At 42.0% G+C, this 21,490-nt stretch overlaps 1 protein-coding gene across 3 annotated transcripts in view; it reads right to left on the minus strand.

Annotated features, from left to right (window-relative positions):
- The window catches only part of SPEN (spen family transcriptional repressor), a 93,481-nt gene that overhangs the window by 20,131 nt on the left and 51,860 nt on the right, over positions 1-21,490 (minus strand). For all 3 annotated transcript variants that reach the window (XM_051836530.3, XM_051836528.3, XM_051836529.3), the window contains 3 exons: positions 13,287-13,447; positions 8,002-8,202; positions 3,024-3,175 (listed from right to left, as the gene is read on the minus strand). In XM_051836530.3, coding sequence (XP_051692490.3) covers positions 3,024-3,175; positions 8,002-8,202; positions 13,287-13,447 — 514 coding nt within the window. The remainder of the gene's footprint in view (positions 1-3,023; positions 3,176-8,001; positions 8,203-13,286; positions 13,448-21,490) is intronic.

The following is a 21,490-nucleotide window of genomic DNA, read 5'->3' on the forward strand; positions in this document are numbered from 1 at the left end:
AAACCCCATTTCTTTGGGATGTACAAACCCTGCAATCTCACTTAACTCCCATCCTGCCTAGAGGAGTTGGTGGAAAATCCTGGCTTACACATGAAAATGGTCCAGAGAAACCAGTTAAATGGCAAAACACTCACATGAACAGTGTTCTGGGCCGTGTATTTCAGTCAGTGCTGTCTCCAGGGTCAACAGCCAATAATCAGAATTTGAAAAAGTCCTTGAGCGTGTACAGATCTGCTCAACAAGGCCTAAAGAAACAACATGCACGGGCCTGTGCTCTCACGTAGCAGGTGCTGCTGCTGCCGGCAGTGCCCGCATCCCAGATGGGCGCCAGTTCAAGTCCCAGCTGCTCCACTTCTGATCTAGCTCTTTGTTTAGTCTTCCATCTGGCTGGTTCACTCCCCAAATGGCCACAACGGCCACAGCTGAGCTGATCCAAAGCCAGGAACCAGGAGTTTCTTCCAGGTCTCCCAAGCCATCTTCTACTGCTTTCCCAGGCCATAGCAGAGAGCTGAATTGGAAGTGGAGCAGCCGGGGCTTTAACCGGCGCCCATATGGGATGCCGGTTTTGCAGGCCAGGGCTTTAACCTGATGTGCCACAGTGCCGGCCCCTAAACTACGGTTCTTAAAACACATCTATGTTTCCATTTTTAGCAATCTTGGTTTTGAAAATGCACCCAAGGGCCCAACTACAACTTCTTGACTGCTCAGAAATTTCACGTGGCAGCTCTATTCAGAACATGACGTCTGCGGGCAGGCATGATGCAGTGCTGGCTGAGCGACTGGAGTGCCGCTGTGAGACCCGGCTACTCCGCTTTTGATCCAACTTCTTGCTGGATCAACTTGTGCCTGGGAAGTAGGGGATGACAACTCAAGTGCTTTGGCCTGGCCCAGTTCCAGCTACTGCAGGATTTGGGAAGTGGACCAGCAGATGGAAGATCTCTGTGTCTCTGTTGCCCTGCCATTCAAGTAGAGGAAGACGAATGTTTTGCTGGTCTATTTATCTAAATACACAGCTTTTCTATTTTCTTTTTTTCTACCAACCACTTCCATTTCTTTTGCCCAGTTTGTAAAACATGTGGTTTAGTGTAAGCCACAAGCACAAAAAGACTATGTCATTGAAAATAACAAGGATCTTTTGCATAGAGCAGCAAAATAAGAATGGATAAATGGACACAGAGATACTTGGACATCCATACATACAAGCATGTACCCCTAAAGGATCAACAACAGCTGTTTCTACCTGAAACATTTTTTATTCTCCAAAGTCCAAATATGCTACAGCAATTTCTTCATTGTTAAGAGTGTCTTTTGAAGACATAAGAAGCTAATATTTTTTTCAACAACAGACCAAAAGAGTATATCCCAAAGGGTACATAGTTGTAACCAAACTATTTGCAATGTAAGCTGATTAAAGTTTTTGTCATAGGAAACAAAAAAATCCTTGCGTCTGTAATTCTAATAATGACTTGCATAATATAAAAAGTGACTCTAACTAAAACTTCAAAATAGAATTCAGCTTCCAGCACATGACATCTAATTCTAGTAAACCCCAAGACCCTTGATGTGTCCTTTGATCTCACGGTAGAGACTATAATTTGCTGCTTTTTTTTTCTTTTTTTCTTTTAAGATTTATTTATTTATTTGAAAGTCAGAGTTAGAGAGAGAGAGAAGGAGAGGCAGAGGCAGAGAGGTCTTCTATCCTCTGCTTCACTCCCCAGCTGGCCACAACAGCTGAAGCTGTGCCAATCTGAAGCCAGAGACCAGGAGCTTCCTCCGGGTCTCCCAGGTGGGTATAGGGGCCCAAGGACCTGGGCCATCTTCCACTGCCCTCCCAGGACATAGCAGAGAGCTGGACTGGAAGTCGAGGAGCCGGGACTCAAACTGGCACCCATATGGGATGCTGGCACCGCGCGGTGGCTTTACTTGCTATGCCTCAGTGTCGGCCACACTGCTGTTTTACAAATATTGTTTCTTTCTCTAGGTTTTCCTCTCAACAGACAGAACTAAAGATGAGTTTAAAACAGAAGCCAGTGGGGCCGGTGCTGTGGCTGAGTTAATGCCCTGGCCTAAAGCGCAGGCATCCCATATGGGCACCAGTTCAAGACCCAGCTGCTCCACTTCCAATGCAGCTCTGTGCTATGGCCTGGGAAAGCAGTAGAAGATGGCCCAAGTCCTCGGGCCCCTGCACCCGCATAGGAGACGTGGAAGAAGCTCCTGGTTCCTGGCTTCGGATCGGCGCAGCTCTGGCTGTTGCGGCCATCTGGGGAGTGAATCATCGGATGGAAGACCTCTCTCTCTCTCTGCCTCTCTTCTCTCTATGTAACCTCTGACTTTCAAACAAATAAACAAATCTTTAAAAAAAAAAAAAGAATATAAAACAGAAGCCAGTGGACAAAGAAAGGTAAAAGTGGATAAATATATATATATATATATATTTAAAACAAAATAGAATACATATTTTAGGTTTTTTTACATACAAAGATAGGACAGTATTTAATTAATTTCTTTCGCTCATCTTTTTTTTTTTTTTTTTTTACAGGCAAAGTGGACAGTGACATAGAGAGACAGAGAGAACGGTCTTCCTTTGCTGTTGGTTCACCCTCCAATGGTTGTCGCGGCTGGCGCGCTGCGCCGATCGGAAGCCAGGAGCCAGGTACTTATCCTGGTCTCCCATGGGGTGCAGGGCCCAAGCACTTGGGCCATCCTCCACTGCCTTCCTGGGCCACAGCAGAGAGCTGGACTAGAAGAGGGGCAACCGGGACAGAATCCAGCGCCCTGAGCAGGACTAGAACCTGGTGTGCTGGTGCTGCAGGCGGAGGATTAGCCTATTGAGCTGCGGTGCCTGCCTCCAATATCTTTTTGTAGGAATTGAAAATACATACAACAAATGAGAAAAAAAAATGTTATTTTATTTGAAAGGCATAAACAGAGATAATATTCATTATGCCTGTAAATATCATATGTCAATATGTCTGTATGCTTTACGAATGGCTGAAGTTATTTGTACTAGAGAAGCAACCTACCACAATCTCCCCAAAGCGCTGGAAGACGTTGCGAAGGTCGTGGTAAGTAGTGGTTTTCTCAAGGTTGCCAATAAAGAGAGTCCTTGTTGCTTTGGGGTGAAATTCATCTATCCTTTCATCTAAGGGGCGAAATTCATTTTCACTTTCTGTTTCTGTTAGTGGATGGGGAGAATAAAAAGAAAAAGAATTTTAATGTGTACTTATATATCATGGGAAATCTATATTTAACAAACAAGATCAGCAAAATAACATGCTTAAATACACAAATTATAACATTATAAACACCATCTCTTAGAAATAGCTATCCTTTATTAACTCAAAGCAAAAGAAAAGCTAGATAGATCTGCACAAAAAGAAAATTAAGGGTAAAGTATCACTCAGTTTAATCTCTAAGAGAAAAAGATCTGATTTCACTCTGAGCTGATTCGTTTTAGAAATCACTTACACAGAAAGATTTTAAACTCCAGCAGAACGGTACTCATTTAAGCCTTATCTTAGGTTCCAAAATTACATAGCAAGCTTTCAACGTGGATACAAAACTACAATCCCTACAATCTGAAATGCACAGAAAATCTCAGCTGCAAACAACTCAAGCTTGCATATTTAACATCATTACTTCCTGCCATCTTATAAGACGTTTAGCATTTCATGTTTCTCACGCTACTTAACGTAACAGCACAAGTGTCTAAATGTAGAAAATTTTTAAAATATTTTTATGAAAATTGGTGGAAACAATATTTATGAAAAAATATTCTTTTGGTACTGTATGGCCATCCCCAATGCCAAGCAGAAACAGGCCAAATGATTCGTAAGGTTTCTGTCTAAATTTTTATGGTTCAATTCAACCACAGCCTTTGTCTAAAGCTCCATTTATTAATTTGGTCTAGGGCAGGGACCTTCAAGGTTTTGTTGACAATAATTACAATACAATACTACACATTCTTTATCACACTCAATACAAAACCAACCCAAACATTGGTATTTTAATCGACTTCACTGAAACAAAGTACATTGAGTGCCAGCCACTGAACATTACTGATGTCAGTGACAGCGCTGACATTAAAGACAAACTGCAGGGCTCTGGAATGAATTCAGCCAGCACCCATCTCCCTGCTGAAGCCAGGCTCCAACAGCAGCTCAGCTTGGTCGTCCGAGTTCCATGAGATCGTGCACTGTCAGAGTCAGGTGGATCCAGAACCTGCCCAGGGCTCGTGGTACCTGTTCTTCATATTTTTAGCATTTCTCACAGAGATACTTTCCTTTCTATTTTTATTTCTTTTTTTTTTTTTTTTTTTTTTTTTTTTTTTTTTTTTTTTTTTTTGACAGGCAGAGTGGACAGTGAGAGAGAGAGAGACAGAGAGAGAAAGGTCTTCCTTTGCCGTTGGTTCACCCTCCAATGGCCGCCGCTGCAGCCGGCGCACCGCGCTGATCCTGGCAGGAGCCAGGAGCCAGGTGCTTTTCCTGGTCTCCCATGGGGTGCAGGGCCCAAGCACCTGGGCCATCCTCCACTGCACTCCCTGGCCATAGCAGAGAGCTGGCCTGGAAGAGGGGCAACCGGGACAGAATCCGGCGCCCCAACCGGGACTAGAACCCGGTGTGCCGGCGCCGCAAGGTGGAGGATTAGCCTATTGAGCCACGGCGCCGGCTTTCTATTTTTAAAAATAGAGACTTTTCCTCTCAATTTTTAAAAGTTTTTTTTTTATTTTTATTTTTTTTTTCACTTTTTTATTTGAAAAGCAGAGAGACAAAACTCCTATCTTCTGGTTCACTTCCTAAAAGCCCACAACAGTCAGGTGGATCAGTCCAAAGCGCAATCAGGAATCCCATCCAGGTTTCCCGCGGGGACGGCAGGAACCCAATTACCTGAGCCAGCCCTGCTGCCTCCTCCCAGGTGAGCATCCACAGGAAGCTGGACTGAATACTGAGCCGGGGCTCAAACCCAGGTGCTCTGATGTTGGACGCCAGGACCCTAAACATGATCTTTGTTACCCACTGTGCCAAATGCCTGCCCTAGAAATGTATCTCATTTTAAGCTCAACTCAGTATTCTTAAAACTTAGTAGAGGGCAGACATTTAGGAAAAAATATGTCAAATACATTTGGAGTTTGTATTCAACAAGGCAGAGTCCAAAGGGCGAAGCGGAGTGCACGCTGGGCACAGTGGTCAGGATGCCACTTGGGGAGTCTGCACCCCACCCTGGAGCGGCTGCATCTGAGTCCTGGCTCCACATCTAACTCCAGCCTCCGGGCAACGCACACCCTAAGAGATGAGAAGTTTGGCTCAAAAATGTTGGTCCCTGCCACCCACAGGGGAGATCTAGATTAAGTTCTAGGCTCCTGGCTTCTGCCTGGCCCAACCCAACAACCCAACTGCTGTGAGCATTTGAGAGTGAGCCAGCAGATGAAAGATGTATCTTCTTCTGTCTCTACTCTTCAAATGAAAGAAAAGAAAAAAATGTATTTTTTAAAAGCTCTAGTCTCAATCTGACTTAAATGCTATAATAGAGGACTTCTCTTCCCCATGGAGGAAACAAAAACCAACATGGGAGTTTTCTACACAACCGAGAGTAGTCTTAGCATCCTGTTCTGCGGCATTTTCTTAAAAACAAAACAAAACAAAACAAAACAAAACAAAATTAAAGGGCAAAGCATGAGTCGCAGCCATCAAAATCCGCATGATGGACTGAGTGGCACACCAGGTTGAACAGCTGCTTGAGCTGTCCACATCCCATTTCGGAGTGCTTGGCTGGAGCCCTGGTTGCTCCACTTTTGATCCAGCTTCCTGCTACTGTGCCTGTGAAGCAGCAGATGTAGGCCAAAGTGCCTTGGTCACTGCCACCCATGTGGGAGACCCGAGTGGGATTCCTGGCTCCTGCACCTGGTCTCAGCCTCGCCCAGCTCCAGCTGGTGTGGGAATTTAGCAGATGAAGCATCTCTGTCACTCTGTCTTTCAGAAAAATACATTAATTCAAACAAAAACTCTATATGGCTTCAATTTGAAGAAATAGTTTTGTAAATTTTCAAAATTGGAAATTCAATTTAGCAGAGAAAAAAAGGAGTGTTGCCCACAGGTAATCTACTTACCTTTCACAACCAGATGACCAGCCTATACATCCTGGGGAAAACCTCTTTCATGCTGTAATTTCATGTTTAGGGGATTCTAATGCTATGATCAAGGGCATTTCAAAAAAGTTCATGGAAAGTAAAGATTTTATTTTGTTGCAAAAATATTTGAAATTCATGCCTGCAGGGGGTATTCAAAAAGTTCGTGGAAAATGTGTATTATTGAAGACTATACATGGATCTCAAAGCCTTTTGGAGGAAAATAAACCTTTTAATTCCATTTTCCACCACTTTGGAAGAACCCTCATATATGACTACGAAAGTCCATGAGGGTCTCTCTGCAAAGGCAGGTTTCTTGGATTTGGATCTTTTTAATATCCTGGATTTAGATCTTTTAAAAAGGTTTTTGACCTAAGCAATCAGCACAATATAACACACTTATGATTTAACCATCCTGCAGCGTAATTCCAATCAAGTCTTCATAACCAGATTCAACTGCTTTCAAACACCCTGTTAAACCTGTATTTACTGTCCCGGGGCCAGCCGGCAGGGCTAGCAAAGCTTCGCCTTCAACAACAGCATCCCACATGGGCACCAGTTCAATTCTCAGCTGCTCCATTTCTCATCCGGCTCCCTGCTAATGGCCTGGGAAAGCAGCAGAAGAGGTCCAGGTGTCTGGGCCCCTGCACCAGCGTGGGAGACCCAGTCCTGGCTCAGTGCCATCTGGGGAGTGAACCAAAGGATGGAAACATCCCCCACCACCCGTAATTCTTTCAAAAGAAATAAATATTCAATTATTTTACAGTAAAAATTTCAAGATCTTCATTATTTTAATTGGTTCAAAAAACTTCTATATAGTATTCAGCGTATTCCTCCAGCAGTTCTGACCTCCTGAGGCTGTATTATGTAAGAACTCCTGAGTCGCTCTTAGCTCAATATAATCTAGGGCAGTACATGTCAAATGAGGTAGAGAATAAATGTCAAGGCATAATGTTTAAGTCTCTGAAGATACTTTTCCTTTAATTTCGTGCATTGCATCATAAAATTGTGCACATTTTAGAGTATTCACCTTAGTAACTCTGTGCATACTTCAGTATACAAATAACATTTTCAGTCTTATCAGGAAATTATGTTTTCCTCTAAACTGCCAATTAAAATTAATATTCCAAGAATATCTGTGTTTATCCTGTAAACTAATTAAATTCTTGGTTTTTAAAGTTGAGTTGTCTTGGATTCATACAATAACTGAAGGATTTTAATGTTTCTGCTAAATCTATTATAAATACTCACAAGTTGCCTTAAATCAGTTCTCAAGCCTGAATGTGACTTCTGAACCAGTCGCTGCGGCAGAATCAGAGCCTGCAGTTTCCAACAAGCACTGCGTAAGGCTGTCACAGAACAATCTCTGGCTGAGACAGTGACACACAGCCCTAAGATAACCTATGGACCACACCCACAAAGCTTAGCCCCTGCTTCTCTGTCACTGTCTTTGAAGGTCATGCAAGATAAACAGATCTAATTTTTGTTGGACATAATGAAAATAAAACTGGTCTAACCAGTCCCTCAAATCTGTATTAATAAGTAGTTTGCTTTCTACTTGAGACAATTCTTCTGTCATTCTCCAAGGAACTACCTCCTAATCTCAATTAATTCAATCCTCTTGGAAAGGCTGGATTCAACAAAGTTCTAAAGCTCTCGGTTTAAAAGTCAATATTCCTCCTTTATAAAACAAAAACCCTTGTCCTATCTAACTAAAATAATATTTTTATTTTTATTAAGTTGGACAATAAATGTAACTATCCTTGAAAATAGAAGACACACTGGAAGTATGTCAATAAACAGTGAGCACAGTGTCCACATTCAGGATAATATGCCACTCTCCAAAGATCACATACGTAACATGCTCTGTCTCTTACCTGGCCCTATCCATGCTGTTACTTCAATCTGCATGCCGAAGAACAGTTTTCCTTTTGATGCAGTCAGTGCTTTTTCTTGGTCCTCTTGCTGCCGAAAAAACACCAGACCATACCTTTCTTCAGAAGTCCCATGTATCTGCACTGAAGTCACTTTCCCAAATTTCTTAAATTCATGGAAAAGACCATCTTTAAGGCTTGTATCTAAATCCCCAAACAAAAACAAGATATTTATTTTTCTAAATTAATTACAATCCGATCAGCAAACCACTCAATCATTAGCATGGTTTCTGATGTTTTATTAGCATTGAAATACTACCTTTTCAAGTAAAATAATGTAAAAAAGACATTTTGTAGATGACTGTACAAATCTGAAAATAAGTCTAGGTGTTAACTGTACTACTGGTTATTTGTTGGTAAGAATGGCATTGTGGTACCCAAGCAAATGCACTTATCTTTCATAGATATACACATAATATCAAAAATTCACTTTAAAATAGAAACTTAATTTAAAAAAACAGGAACAAGAAAGGATGAAGATAACAGAAAAGATAAAACAGGAATGGCAAAATGTTGATTTTTTAATCTAAGGGGGTAGCACATATAGAGGGGAACTCATTTTGTTAATCCTTCTACTTTTTGGAAACCGTATTTCTAGCTTTCCTGGCATAATGTCAGTAAAAAAATTGTGAGGGAAGTGTCGTGTAACATGCTAACCATTAAACCTTTCACAGATGAATCAAACAAAAACACTTCAAGGGGCCATTGTTGTGGCGTAGCAGGTTAAGCTGCTGCCTGCAGTGTCAGCATTCCACATGGTCACCAGTTCAAGTCTCAGCTGTTCCACTTCTATCCAGTTCCCTGCTAGTGTGCCTGGGAAAGCACCAGAAGATGGTTCAAGTCCTTGGGCCCCTGCAGTCACATGGGGACCCAGAAGCAGCTCCTGGCTCTTGGCTTCAGATCCATCCAGGTCCGGCTGTTGTGGCCATCTGGGGTTGTGAACCAGTCGATGGAAGATCTCTGACTCTCCTTCTCCCTATCTCTGCCTTTCAAATAAATAAATAAATCTTTTTAAGCAGTAAGTGCTTAAAATCCACGCATGAACTTTCTGAAGAACTCAGACATTTAAAAAAAAAAAACTTTTATTTAATAAATACTTTTTTTTTTTTTTTTTTGGACAGGCAGAGTGGACAGTGAGAGAGACAGAGAGAAAGGTCTTCCTTTGCCATTGGTTCACCCTCCAATGACCGCCTCGGCCGGCATGCTGCAGCCAGCGCACCACGCCTATCCAAAGGCAGGAGCCAGGTGCTTATCCTGGTCTCCCATGGGGTGCAGGACCCAAGGACTTGGGCCATCCTCCACTGCACTCCCTGGCCACAGCAGAGAGCTGGCCTGGAAGGGGGGCAACCGGGACAGAATCCGGCGCCCTGACTGGGACTAGAACCCGGTGTGCCAGCGCTGCAAGGCGGAGGATTAGCCTACTGAGCCGCAGCGCCGGCCACGAAAATCCAGTTTTCCCAGCACCATTTGTTGAACAGACTACTGTCCTTGCTCCAGGAATTGGTTTTAGCTCCTTGATCAAATATAAGTTGGAGGTAATGTTTGGATTGACTTCTGGTATTTCTATTCTGTTCCACGGGTCTATCTATCTGTTTCTGTATCAGTACCATGCTGTTTTGATTATAATTGCCCTGTAGTATGTCCGCATTATGATTATTATGATGATTGTATTATATTATGGTATTATGATGCCTCCAGCTCTGTTTTTGTTGTTCACGATTTCTTCAGCTATTTGAGGTCTCCTGTGCCTCAGTATGAATTTCAGCATCATTTTTTCTATATCTAAGAAGAATAACTGGTATTTTTATATCACATTGAATCTGCTTTTGGGAGAATGGACATTTTGATATTGATTCTTCCAATCCATGAACATGGACGACTTTTCCACTTTTTCCTCTATTTCTTTCTTTAAAGTTTTTTAAATTCTCATCGTAGAGATCTTTGACATCCTTGGTTAAGTTTATTCCAAGGTATTTGATTTTTTTATAGCTATTGAGAATGGAATTGATCTTAGAAGTTCTTTCTCAGCTGTGGCATTGTCTGTGTATACAAAGGCTGTTGACTTTTGTGTACTGACTTTGTATCCTGCTACTTTACCAAACTCTTTTATGAGTTCCAATATTCTCTTAGTGGAGTTCCTTGAATCCCCTAAATAAAGAATTATATCATCTGCAAAGTGGGATAGTTTGACTTCTTCCTTCCCAATTTGCATCCCTTTGATTTCTTTTTGCCATTTTGCCTAATGGCTCTGGCTAAAATTTCCAGTACTATATTAAATAGCAATGGTGAGAGTGGGCATCCCTGTCTGGTACCAGATCTCAGTGGGAATGCTTCCAACTTTTCCCCATTCAATATGATGTTGGCCGTGGGTTTGTACCTCAGACATTTTTTAACCAAAATAAACTTGTCTTTTAATTCCATTTTCCACATTCATAATGAAAATAAAATGTATGCAAAAAGCCAAGCCTAAATTTTTACCCCCTCATCCTAAATTACCAAATAATCTTAATCAAAAACTCATCACTGGGGCTGATGCAGTGGCACAGCAGGTTAAAACCGCAGCCTGCAGTGCTGTCATCCCATATAGGCACTAGTTTGAGTCCCGGCTGCTCCACTTCTGATCCAGCTTCCTGATGTGCCTGCCTGGGAAAGCAATAGAAGATGGCCCAAATCCTTAAGCCCTACAATGGAGGCCCGGAAGAAACTCTTGGCTCCTGGCTTTGGATCAGCTCAGCTCTGGCCACTGCAGCCATTTGGGGAATGAACCAGCAGATGGAAAACCTCTCTCTCTCTGCCTCTTTGTAACGCTCCCTTTCAAATAAATATATCTATAAAATAAAAAAAAAAAAGCTCATTATTTGTGTCTAAATATCTCTTCCCAAGTCTGGTACATAAGTTTTATAGGCTACTTTAATAAATAATTAAGGCAATTAATGAAATGTATTAGCTAAAAAATGCTTATTTGGCCTTTGTTGATTTGACTGTGTACCAACACTTTGAACTTGCTTACATACTCAAGATACCTAACATAGGAATAAGAATATATTATGGTCAACTGTCAATTAAAAGTATCAGAAGACAGGTGTTAGCCTACTCTTTAAGGTACCTGTGGCTTACATCCTAGTGCCTGGATAGATTCCCAGCTCCAAATATGGGTTCCCACCACTCTTGTGGGAGATCTAGATTGAATTCCCAGCTCCCAGCTAGGGCTCAACTCCAGCTCAGTTCCTGGCTTAGGTCCCAGCTCGGCCTTAGTCTTTCCCAACATTTGAGGACTGAACTAACAGATGGAAGCATTCTCTTCTGGGGCATGAACCAGCAGACAAGTGCTAAAGCACACATGCTCTTCTTCTCAAAGGAAAATACATACACACACACCCATCAAGAGTAAAGGAGAGAGGCCGGCACTGTGGTATAGCTGGTAAAATTGCTGCCTTGTAGTGCCGGCATCCCATATGGGTGCCAGTTCAAGTCCCCGCTGCTCCACTTCCGATCCATCTCTCTGCTATGGCTTGGTAAAGCAGAAGACAGCCCAAATCCTTGGGCCCCTGTACCTGCATGGGAGACCCAGAAGAAGCTCCTGGCTTCAGATCAGCGCAGCTCCAGCTGTTGCGGCAAACTGGGGAGTGAACCAGCGGATAGAAGACCTCTCTCTCTCCTGCCTCTCCTTCTTTCTCTGTGTAACTCTTAGAAATAAAAAAAACTTTTTTTTTTTTTTTAAGATTTGTTTTATTTATTTGAAAGTCAGAATTACACAGAGAGAGGAGAGGCAGAGAGAGAGAGAGAGAGAGGGAGGGAGGGAGAAGAAGAGGGAAAAGGAGGGAGGGAGGGAGGGAGGGAGGTCTTCCATCCGATGGTTCACTCCCCAACTGGCCACAATGGCTGGAGCTGCGCCAATCTGAAGACAGGAGCTTCTTCCGGGTCTCCCAAGTGAGTGCAGGACTTGGGCCATCTTCTACTGCTTTCCCAAGCCATAGCAGAGAGCTGGATTGAAAGTGGAACAAGGCTGGCGCTGCGGCTCACTTGGCTAATCCTCCGCCTGCGGTGCCGACACCCCAAGTTCTAGTCCCAGTCGGGGCGCCGGGTTCTGTCCCGGTTGCTCCTCTTCCAGTCCAGCTCTCTGCTGTGGCCAGGGAGTGCAGTGCAGGATGGCCCAAGTGATTGGGCCCTGTACCCACATGGGAGACCAGGAGGAAGCTCCTGGCTCCAGATCAGCGCGGCGCACTGGCAGCAATGCACCGGCTATAGCGGCCACTTGGGGGGGGGGGGTGAACCAATGGAAAAAGGAAGACCTTTCTCTCTGTCTCTCTCTCACTGCCTAACTCTGCCTGTCAAAAAAAAAGGGGGGGGGGGCGGACAGCCAGGTCTTGAACTGGCGCCCATGTGGGATACCGCCGCTTCAGGCCAGGTCGTTAACCGGCTGCGCCACAGCGTTAGCCCCTCAAATAAATAAATATTTTAAAAAAATTTCCATTATTCATGGCTTTTCTCATTTGAAATGGGTTTCTTATCATAATTCAACGTTCACAGTTATTTCACATATCACAGGACTCCAAGCTGACATAGCCTCTCTGGAGGAGAGGGCTGGTGGCATGGCAGTTAGGTCATCATGCGTGATGCCCACATCACAAACTGGAATGCCTGGTTCGAGTACCAGCTACTAAGCTTCCAATCCAGCTTCCTGCTAACAGGAACCATGGGAAGCAGCAAAAGATTGAGTATTTGGGTTCCTGTCACCCATGTGGGAGACACAAACTGAGTTCCTGGCTCCTGGTTTCAGCCTGGTCCAGCCTTGACTACTGTATTCATTTGGTATCTTGGGAATGAACCAGGAAAGGACAATAGATCAATACACATCTATTTCTTTCAAATAAAATGAAAATAAAAAATTTAATATTTAATCCAGAAATATTTATTCAAAAAAGAGACATGCTTTCTTCACAAGCCACCCACCATATATATGACCTTTATTTGTGTTCATGTTTATGCGTGTAACATACTTGTTACATATAAATAAAATACCATTCACCATGTAATATTTACATATGTACAAAGGTAAAAAAGTAGAAATTAAACTACATAAAGCTATAATAATTACTTATGTCATTCTTACATGGCATTAACTGTTAAGGAACCACTAAATGAAAACTGATTTTCACCACGAAATATAAAAGGCAATTGCCCAGTCTATCTCATTTCTCATTAGCAACAGTCACATAAAATATTACCTGTAGAGCGTACTGGAAGATTCTGAACCTTGATCCCAAAACTTTTACGGGGCTCATCTTTTTCCAAAGATGAAAGCAGCTGGGAAGTGGGTGCTGGGACTGCGGCAGACTGAACGGATCGGGCTGGGGAGGCGTCACTTGAGCTACTACTGGAATCGCTGCTGCAGGAGCACAAAGAATAACAAACTTCAGCTAAAGAAACAAAGTGAACAGCACAGAAACAGTCTTAAAATTAGCAAGTAGCAATAATCACACATCTAAACTTCAGGACTGGAATTCCTGGAGGCCCTACATTTTCCACATCTATCTCACACACTCCATCATCAGAGATAACAGATGACGAGATACACTGGCCCAAGTACCTGGAAGCAAAGGGAACCACATGTACCTAAAGGCAAATGTTATATTCCATGAATAATCTGCACCATTTTTTCCCAAATGAAACAAAATTAATGAATGTAATTCACTTATGATAATAATGGGTTTTCAATTCACAGATCTACATTCAAATTGTGGCTCAGACATATAACACATATCCTTGGATGAATCAGTTAATTTCTTGCTAAGGCTCAGTTTCCACCTCTGTAAAATGGATAGGTGCCTACCTCACAAGAATTAAATAACACACAAGCTTAGAGATTCCGCAATGTGAAATGTGTTTGGCAAATGAAGCACTACTCCACTTCCATTATCAGAAAAAGTACTGTATTACTAATATTAATAACAGTACTATTATTAGTAGTAAAATTACTATCACATCATGGGTAAATTACTTTTTAGGAAAACAGAGATCCAAAATAATCTAAGAATCTGGATTTTAAATTTTTTTGAAGGACTGGGGCTGGCGCTGTGGCGCAGCAGGTTAAGCCACAGCCTGCAGCACCGGTGTCCCATAGGGGTGCCGGATTGAGTCCCAATTGTTCCATTTCCAATCCAGTTCTCTGCTAATGCACCTGGGAAGGCAGTGGAGGATGGTCCAAGTACTTGGGCCCCTGTATACATGTGGGGGAGAAGCAGCTCCTGACTTCAGCTGGCCCAGCCCTAGTCATTACAGCCATTTGGGGAGTGAACCAGTGGATGGAAGGTCTGTCTCTCCTCCTGTGACTCCGCTTTCAAATAAATAAACAAATCTTTAAAAGAAAAAATTTTTGAAGGACTAATGAAGAAACATGTAAGTAACTTAAATCTTGTTAGCTTGGGCCTTCTTCTCTGTAGATAATGTAGAAAGTATGTTAATGAAATTAAATTTATTATTCTCTTCCATTTAATTAAAAAAAATATCCTCCAAGGGAGAGAAAGTCAACTGACAGACTAGAAAATGTTACCCTATACATGCAAATTAAGAGAGAGATTTAAATAAATAATATTGTTATGCCTAAAAACCATGTAAGTAACATACAATTTTACAGTACTGGATGTACAAGACTGTTGTGGTTCTAAGTTCTTTTACAATATTATCAAATAAATCAACTAAAAGACTATTTTTTAAAAAGATTTATTTATTTATTTGAAAGGCAGAGTCACAGAGAGGCAGAGAGAGAGGTCTTCTATCCACTGGTTCACTCCCCAGATGGCCACAACAGAAGCCAGGAGCTTCTTCTGGGTCTCCCACTCAGGTGCAAGGACTCAAGGACTTGGGCCATCCTCCACTGCTCTCCCAAACCATAGCAGAGAGCTAGATCAGAAGTGGAGCAGCTGGGACTCAAATTGGCACCCATACAAGATGCTGGCATCACAGGCGGTGGCTCTACCTGCTACACCATAGCACCAGTCCCCTAAAACACTGAAATTTTGTTTTATAATCTCCTTCCTGAAGCCTCATCTTTCAATCAAGTTACTGGGAGGTTAATGCATCTTAAACATGCTAGCTGGAGGAAAAGTCCCATGGTGGTTTCTGTCATTTGCTTAAGACTACAGCTCTCATTTACAGGACAATCACAAAACCATCCAAAAGAGTTCAGGCTTAGGTTAGAAAAAATTTGCTACTTTTTTTTTTTTTTTTTAAGAAAATAAAAAAATTAGAGTAGCTATTTGGTTCAGTGATTAACACAGGTTAAGATGCCTGCATTCCACATCAGAGTACTTGGGTTCAATACCCAGGCCCCAGCTCCTAACTCCAACTTTCTGCTAATGCAGATCGTGGGAGGCAGGAGCAGTGATTCAAGTACCTGGGTTCCTACCACCAACATGGAAGACCCAGAATGATTTCCCAGCTCCTGCTTCAGCCTGGCCCAGTCCCAGTCAACGCAGGCATTGAGAGTGAACCAGTGGATGGGAGCTCTCTGCCTTTCAAATAAATACATTTTTAAAGTACTATCAAGAGTTCTGTTATAGAAGATTAAAGATGTTTACAGAAAACCAGGAAATTTACACAATATTTTAATTTAGTTAATATGTTAAAGAGATGAGGGGCCGGTGCTGTGGTGTAGTGGGTAAAGCTACCACCTGCAGAGCTGGCATTCCATATGGGTGCCATTTCTAATCCAGCTCTCTGCTATGGCCTGGGAAAGCAGTAGAAGATGGCCACGTCCTTGGACCCCTGCACCCGTGTGGGAGACCCAGAAGAAGCTCCTGGCTCCTGGCCTCAGATCAGCCCAGCTCCAGTCATTGTGGCCATTTGGGAAGTGAACCAGGAAGACCTCTCTCTCCATCTCTGTATAGCTGTGCATTTCAAATAAATAAATAAATCTTTAAAAAAAAGAAAAAAGATGAACATTTCATGAGGTTTTCAGAACTTTACACAGCTTGAAATGCAGAGAGACAAACCTATTTCAGTAGCAATTCTAAAGAGGTAACTGAGCTACAAAACACAAACTACAAGGGATAAATCCCTGAGATACAAACACAAGTTATAACTGCCCGTTCTACAATATTAGGGTTCACTTTTCCCATTTATGAAAAAAAGTTTTTTTTTAGATCATAGTCTAGCAAAAGCCATGTTATTACAGCACTAAGTAAACAGGATCCTAATAGTAAATTGTCACTGAAATGGTTAACAAAATTAATCCATATTTTCAGCACAGAAGAAAAAATTTTTATACAAAGGTACTTCAAAAAGCTCTTGGAAAAAAGGGAATTAAAAGATTTATTTTGGTACAAAACAATTTTTGAAATTCATGCAGTTTTTTCTTAATATGCAATTTTTATGAACTTTCTGATGATCCCTTGTATGTAGGTATTTCAATTTTTAACACCAAAAGTTTTAAAAAGTTTTCATTACAGTACCAGTATTACATACTCCAGAATTCCTTAGCAACAGAGGCTACAGAAGTAAATACGCTTATGTTAAGAGCAGAATTCCTGGCTACTGGCTATTGAAATAATACAATTTCTCTGTAAGTCTGTATGATTAAAATAAAGAGGAAGATGATTAGGTAATGGTAATGATTACTTTAAAATAAAGTGAAAAACAATGATAGAAATTTGAAACCAGGGAACGCGCTGTGGTGCAGTGGGTTGGACCACTACCTGAGCCCAGGTACCCTTATATGGGCGCTGGTTAGAGCCCAGGCTGCTCCACTTTGGATCCAGCTCCCTGCTAACGTGCAGGGGAACATGGTCCAAATCATTGGGTTCCTACATCCAACATGGGAGACCCGACGAAGTTCCTGGCTCCTTGCAACCATCTGGGGACTGAATCAGCAGATGGAAGCTCTCTCTTTCTGTGTATCTCTCCTTCTACCTCTTTCAAATAAACCAATAAATAAGAAAGAAATTTGAAACCTGATTACACTTTTCCTAAGCACATTTTCAAAGACATTAAGTCTGAATTATACATATTTGTTTATAATTTCTAAGTAACATTATTAAGAAAACTAAGCAGATCTGAAAAAAATGTCTATAGTGGACAAGCACAAAAATAAGCAGCAGGCTCATAATAATTTTTTTTTAATTTTTTAAAATTTTTTTTCTATTTATTTATTTGACAAGTAGAGTTATAGACAGTGAGAGAGAGAGAAACAGAGATAAAGGTCTTCCTTCCGTTGGTTCACCCCCCCAAATGGCCGCTACAGCTGGCACTGCGCCAATCCAAAGCCAAGACCCAGGTGCTTCCTCCTGGTCTCCCATGTGGGTGCAGGGGCCCAAGCACTTGGGCCATCCTCACTGCCTTCCTAGGCCACAGCAGAGAGCTGGACTGGAAGAGGAGCAACCAGGGCTAGAACCCGGCACCCATATGGGATGCCAGCGTGACAGGCGGAGGATTAACCTAGTGAGCCATGGCGCCGGCCCATAATAATAATTCTTGATAAACAAACAACACAGGATGCTAGGATTCTTATAAACCATTCTCCTTGTCTTGGGGGGGGGGGGGGGGTTGGCTATCACTTAGAGGAAGCACATTGACCCTGGCAGGCGGTGTGGATGAGTGCCCCTGCCAGGACTCTTGGGTCTCAAGTGCCCATACCTCATCTCCAAGCACCCTCCAAGTGTGGGTTTTATGTCCCCCTGAGATTGAATATCTGCTGCAAATGTCACATAAGAGTATGGAAGTAAAAGAATATTTATAAAAAAAAAAAAAAAGGATTCTTATAAACCAAATCACATCTGATAATCAGCTACTCCTGTTCTCACAGTCACGATGTGAACAGTTAACTCTACTGAAAATGTCAAGGCACTGAGCACTACTGACGAATCAGGGCTGTGTTTGTTCACATACAAGAGTGATGACCAAGGAGTGACCTGCATTCTGTGTCCTTGTATCATTTGTAAATATTTAATTATCACAAATATGCATCTGTGTTGGTTTTCCTGAAGTTGGTAAGTTAAAAAGTATCCAATCAAATTGTGAAACAAATAATCTGGCACAAATCAATTTTTTAAAAAGCAACAGGAAAATTTTGCAGTTAAAACAGACTACCCATTTGTTGGAAGGAGAAGTGACAATTTCCCTTCCCAATGGGAAGTTAATATTTTTTCTCACTTCATAACCAATATTTATATAAGGTTAGGTCGAGAGAAAAAATATGCAATTTTATTTTCTATCAGGCTTGGATAATTCAAAATGTGTCCACCAGTCTTCAGATTAGGCAAAATAATCACCTACTTTCCTGAATGGAACACATCAACATACCAGCTAATTCTACTATATCCTGTTATTTACAAACTAAAATTGCATCTTTTTAGGGCAGCAGCTCTCTAAGTGTGGTTTAAGGACCTGTGGGGGCCCAAGATCCTTTTAGGGTTCTGTGACGTTCTCCCTCTTTCAGCTACTTACCCACGTAAGTCGGATTTTTTCCATATACTTCCCAAAAAATAATATAATCTCAGTATGAATACAGAATTAGTTATGAGAATCTAATTATCTTATTAAGTCAGACACTGAAGAGATTTGGAAAAACAATGCCCTCTTCTAAGTTTGTTTTATAAACTATTTATATTAAATAAAAATTTTTAATATTTTAAATTACAATATATCAAGCAAATGTAAACAGATTACATATACCTACAATAAACAAAAGCTCATTAATTTAAGAAGGCAAAAGGGGTCCCATCCTAGAAAGTTAAAACAAACAAAGAAACCCTCACCAGTTTAGTATAAATGGTCTAATGTGATTTTTTTTTTTTTTTTGGCCAGGCAGAGTTAGACAGTGAGAGAGACAGACAGACAGAGAGTAAGGTCTTCCTTCCATTGGTTCACCTCTCAAATGGCTGCTATGGCCAGTGTGCTGAGCCAATCCAAAGCCAGGAGTCAGGTGCTTCCTCCTGGTCTCCCATGCAGGTGCAGGGCCCAAGCACCTGGGCCATCCTCCACTGCCTTCCTGGGGCCACAGCAGAGAGCTGGACAGGAAGAGGAGCAACCGGGACAGAATCTGGTGCCCCGACCGGGACTAGAACCCGGGGTGCCAGCACCGCAGGCAGAGGATTAGCCTAGTGAGCCGTGGCGCCGGCTCTAATGTGATCTTACTACCGTTTTCAACTCTACCACTTAAGCTGTAACATGAATTAAGCCTCTTATTTTTTTCCTTAAATACTCAAGTGTGTGGTCTATGAAGGCACCTCATTCTACCTCTCTAAACTTTAATTCCCTAGGGACTTACCAGCCGCCATTATCTTTAAAGGTCCCTACTACTCTAGGGTCCTATGACTCTGTACTACATCCAACCTTTCACCTCTGACAGCTCCCCAGGTACCTGTAGAATCAAGTCCATATTCCCCACAAGGTGAAGCGGAACCATAACCTGGCCCTAAAGTGATTTTCTGGCCACTCCTCATATTCTCATGACCTTCCAACCCCACCACGAAGGGCCCCTCCTTGCCTGCCTTCAAGGAGTAGTCTTAGTGTTAATCTCTGCTCCTCAGTTGTTCCTAATGCGCCCAGCCCAGCCCATGCCATCAAATTCTGTGGTTTCTTGGCTGGGTGTTCCTGAACTTCTCTTACTACAATGTCTCTCTTAAATCCTTTCACTTCTCTTCTAACAACTCAGTCACCAGCTGTCTTGAAAATCCAATACTGGGGTCAGCTCTCACCAGAGCACAGCAAGGTTCTGGATATGTAACAGCAGTGTCTCAGAGAAACTCTTATTTGACTGCTCAAGTGATTGAGATTAATGTCTAGAAAAGCATATCAATTCAGTAAAATGAAGTTAAACTCAGTATCTAAGAATGAAAGGAAAACAGAAAATATTACTTTGTTGCAAACTGCAGAGTCCGCCTTTTTGATGTTAATTAAACATTTTTATTTTTATTCTAAAAATAATGGATAGTCTAATTAAGGCCTTAAATGATATATTAACAACATGATTAAAAATCACTGATATTTTGGGCCTGGTGTTGCAGCGCAGTGGATCTTTAAGCCACCACTGCCTGTGAAGCCTGCATGCTGCTTGAGGGCCAGCTCAATTCCAAGCTGCTCCAATTCCAATCCAGCTTCTGGATAATGCTCCGGGGAATGGCCAAGTGCTTGGACCCCTACCACCCACATGGGAGTTCCAGGCTCCTGGCTTTGGCCTGGCCGTGACCCAGCTATTGGGGCCATTTGGGGAGTGAACCAGCAGATGGAAGATATATCTCTTTTTCTAACTCTCCCCTTCAAATAAATAAATCTTAGGGGAAAAAAAAAAAAACTACTGATTATTTATAAAAACACTTCATGGATCCTGTTATCTAGAACTTTGCAGATCATTTTTATTAATAAACATTTTTTGGAATGAACACAGAAACACAATTGAAATACACAGATGAAAACAGCTTTTAAAGGTCTAACAAAGACTAGCGTTTCTGGATGGTTTTTCTATCCCATTCACAAATCCTACCACTGTGAATACTTACAATCACTGGCTCCCAAAGGGAGGGAAGGGGATTTCTGATCCTCAGGCAACACTGTTTTTTGTGGGGGTGGCTACTGACATCTATTAAGAGATCAGGGACATTGCTAGACACCCTTGAATCCCCAGAACAAAAAATTCTCTGGTCTCCAGGGTGAATACCACAGTTGAGAAAGCCTGTCCTGCCCTTATTTCTTTGACAACTTCTCTTTTGAAAAACCAGCACCCCAATTTCAAGCTGCAATCCAAACACAAGATCTTTCAGGCGCCCATTTTTCCTCATTACTCATGTATCCTTAATAACTTGATATATTGTACCTTGAATAAAAGAAGAAATACCAACTTCTAAAAATTAGATTACTCAAGGGAAACTGGGATCTAAAACTTTTTGGCCTCATTTAATTTTGAAAAACATGATGAAAATGTGAAATATAAATACCTTTTTACAAAGTGTGCTTCACCATAGAAATACCAAGGTCAAAAGATTTTGTGGACAAAACTGTTTTGTAATTTTCAAACAAATGACGAGAGACCCTCCATCAGCTGGTACACTCCCTAAATTCTCCAATTCTGATACAGCTCCCTGCTAAGGGCCTGGGAAAAGCAGCAGAAGATGGCCCAAGTGTCTGGGCCCCTGTCACCCACATGGGAGACCCAGATGAAACTCTCAGCTCCTAGCCTCATCTTGGTCCAGCCCTGGCCGTTGCAACCATCTGGGCAATGAACCAGCGGGTGGAAGACCTCTCTCTGTAACTTTCAATTAAACAAATTTTTTAATTAAAAATAAAAACAAACAGGAGGGCCCAGTGCTTTGGCTCACCAGCTTAAGCCATCACTGGCATCCCATATGAATCCCTGCTGTTCCACTTCCAATCCAGCTCCTTGCTAATGCACCTGGAAAAGCAGTGGATAATGGCCCAAGTGCTTGGGCCCCTGCAC

Source organism: Oryctolagus cuniculus, chromosome 7, assembly GCF_051225735.1.
Source record: "Oryctolagus cuniculus isolate XC-2025 breed Fujian yellow rabbit chromosome 7, ASM5122573v1, whole genome shotgun sequence".
Lineage (NCBI taxonomy): Eukaryota > Metazoa > Chordata > Mammalia > Lagomorpha > Leporidae > Oryctolagus > Oryctolagus cuniculus.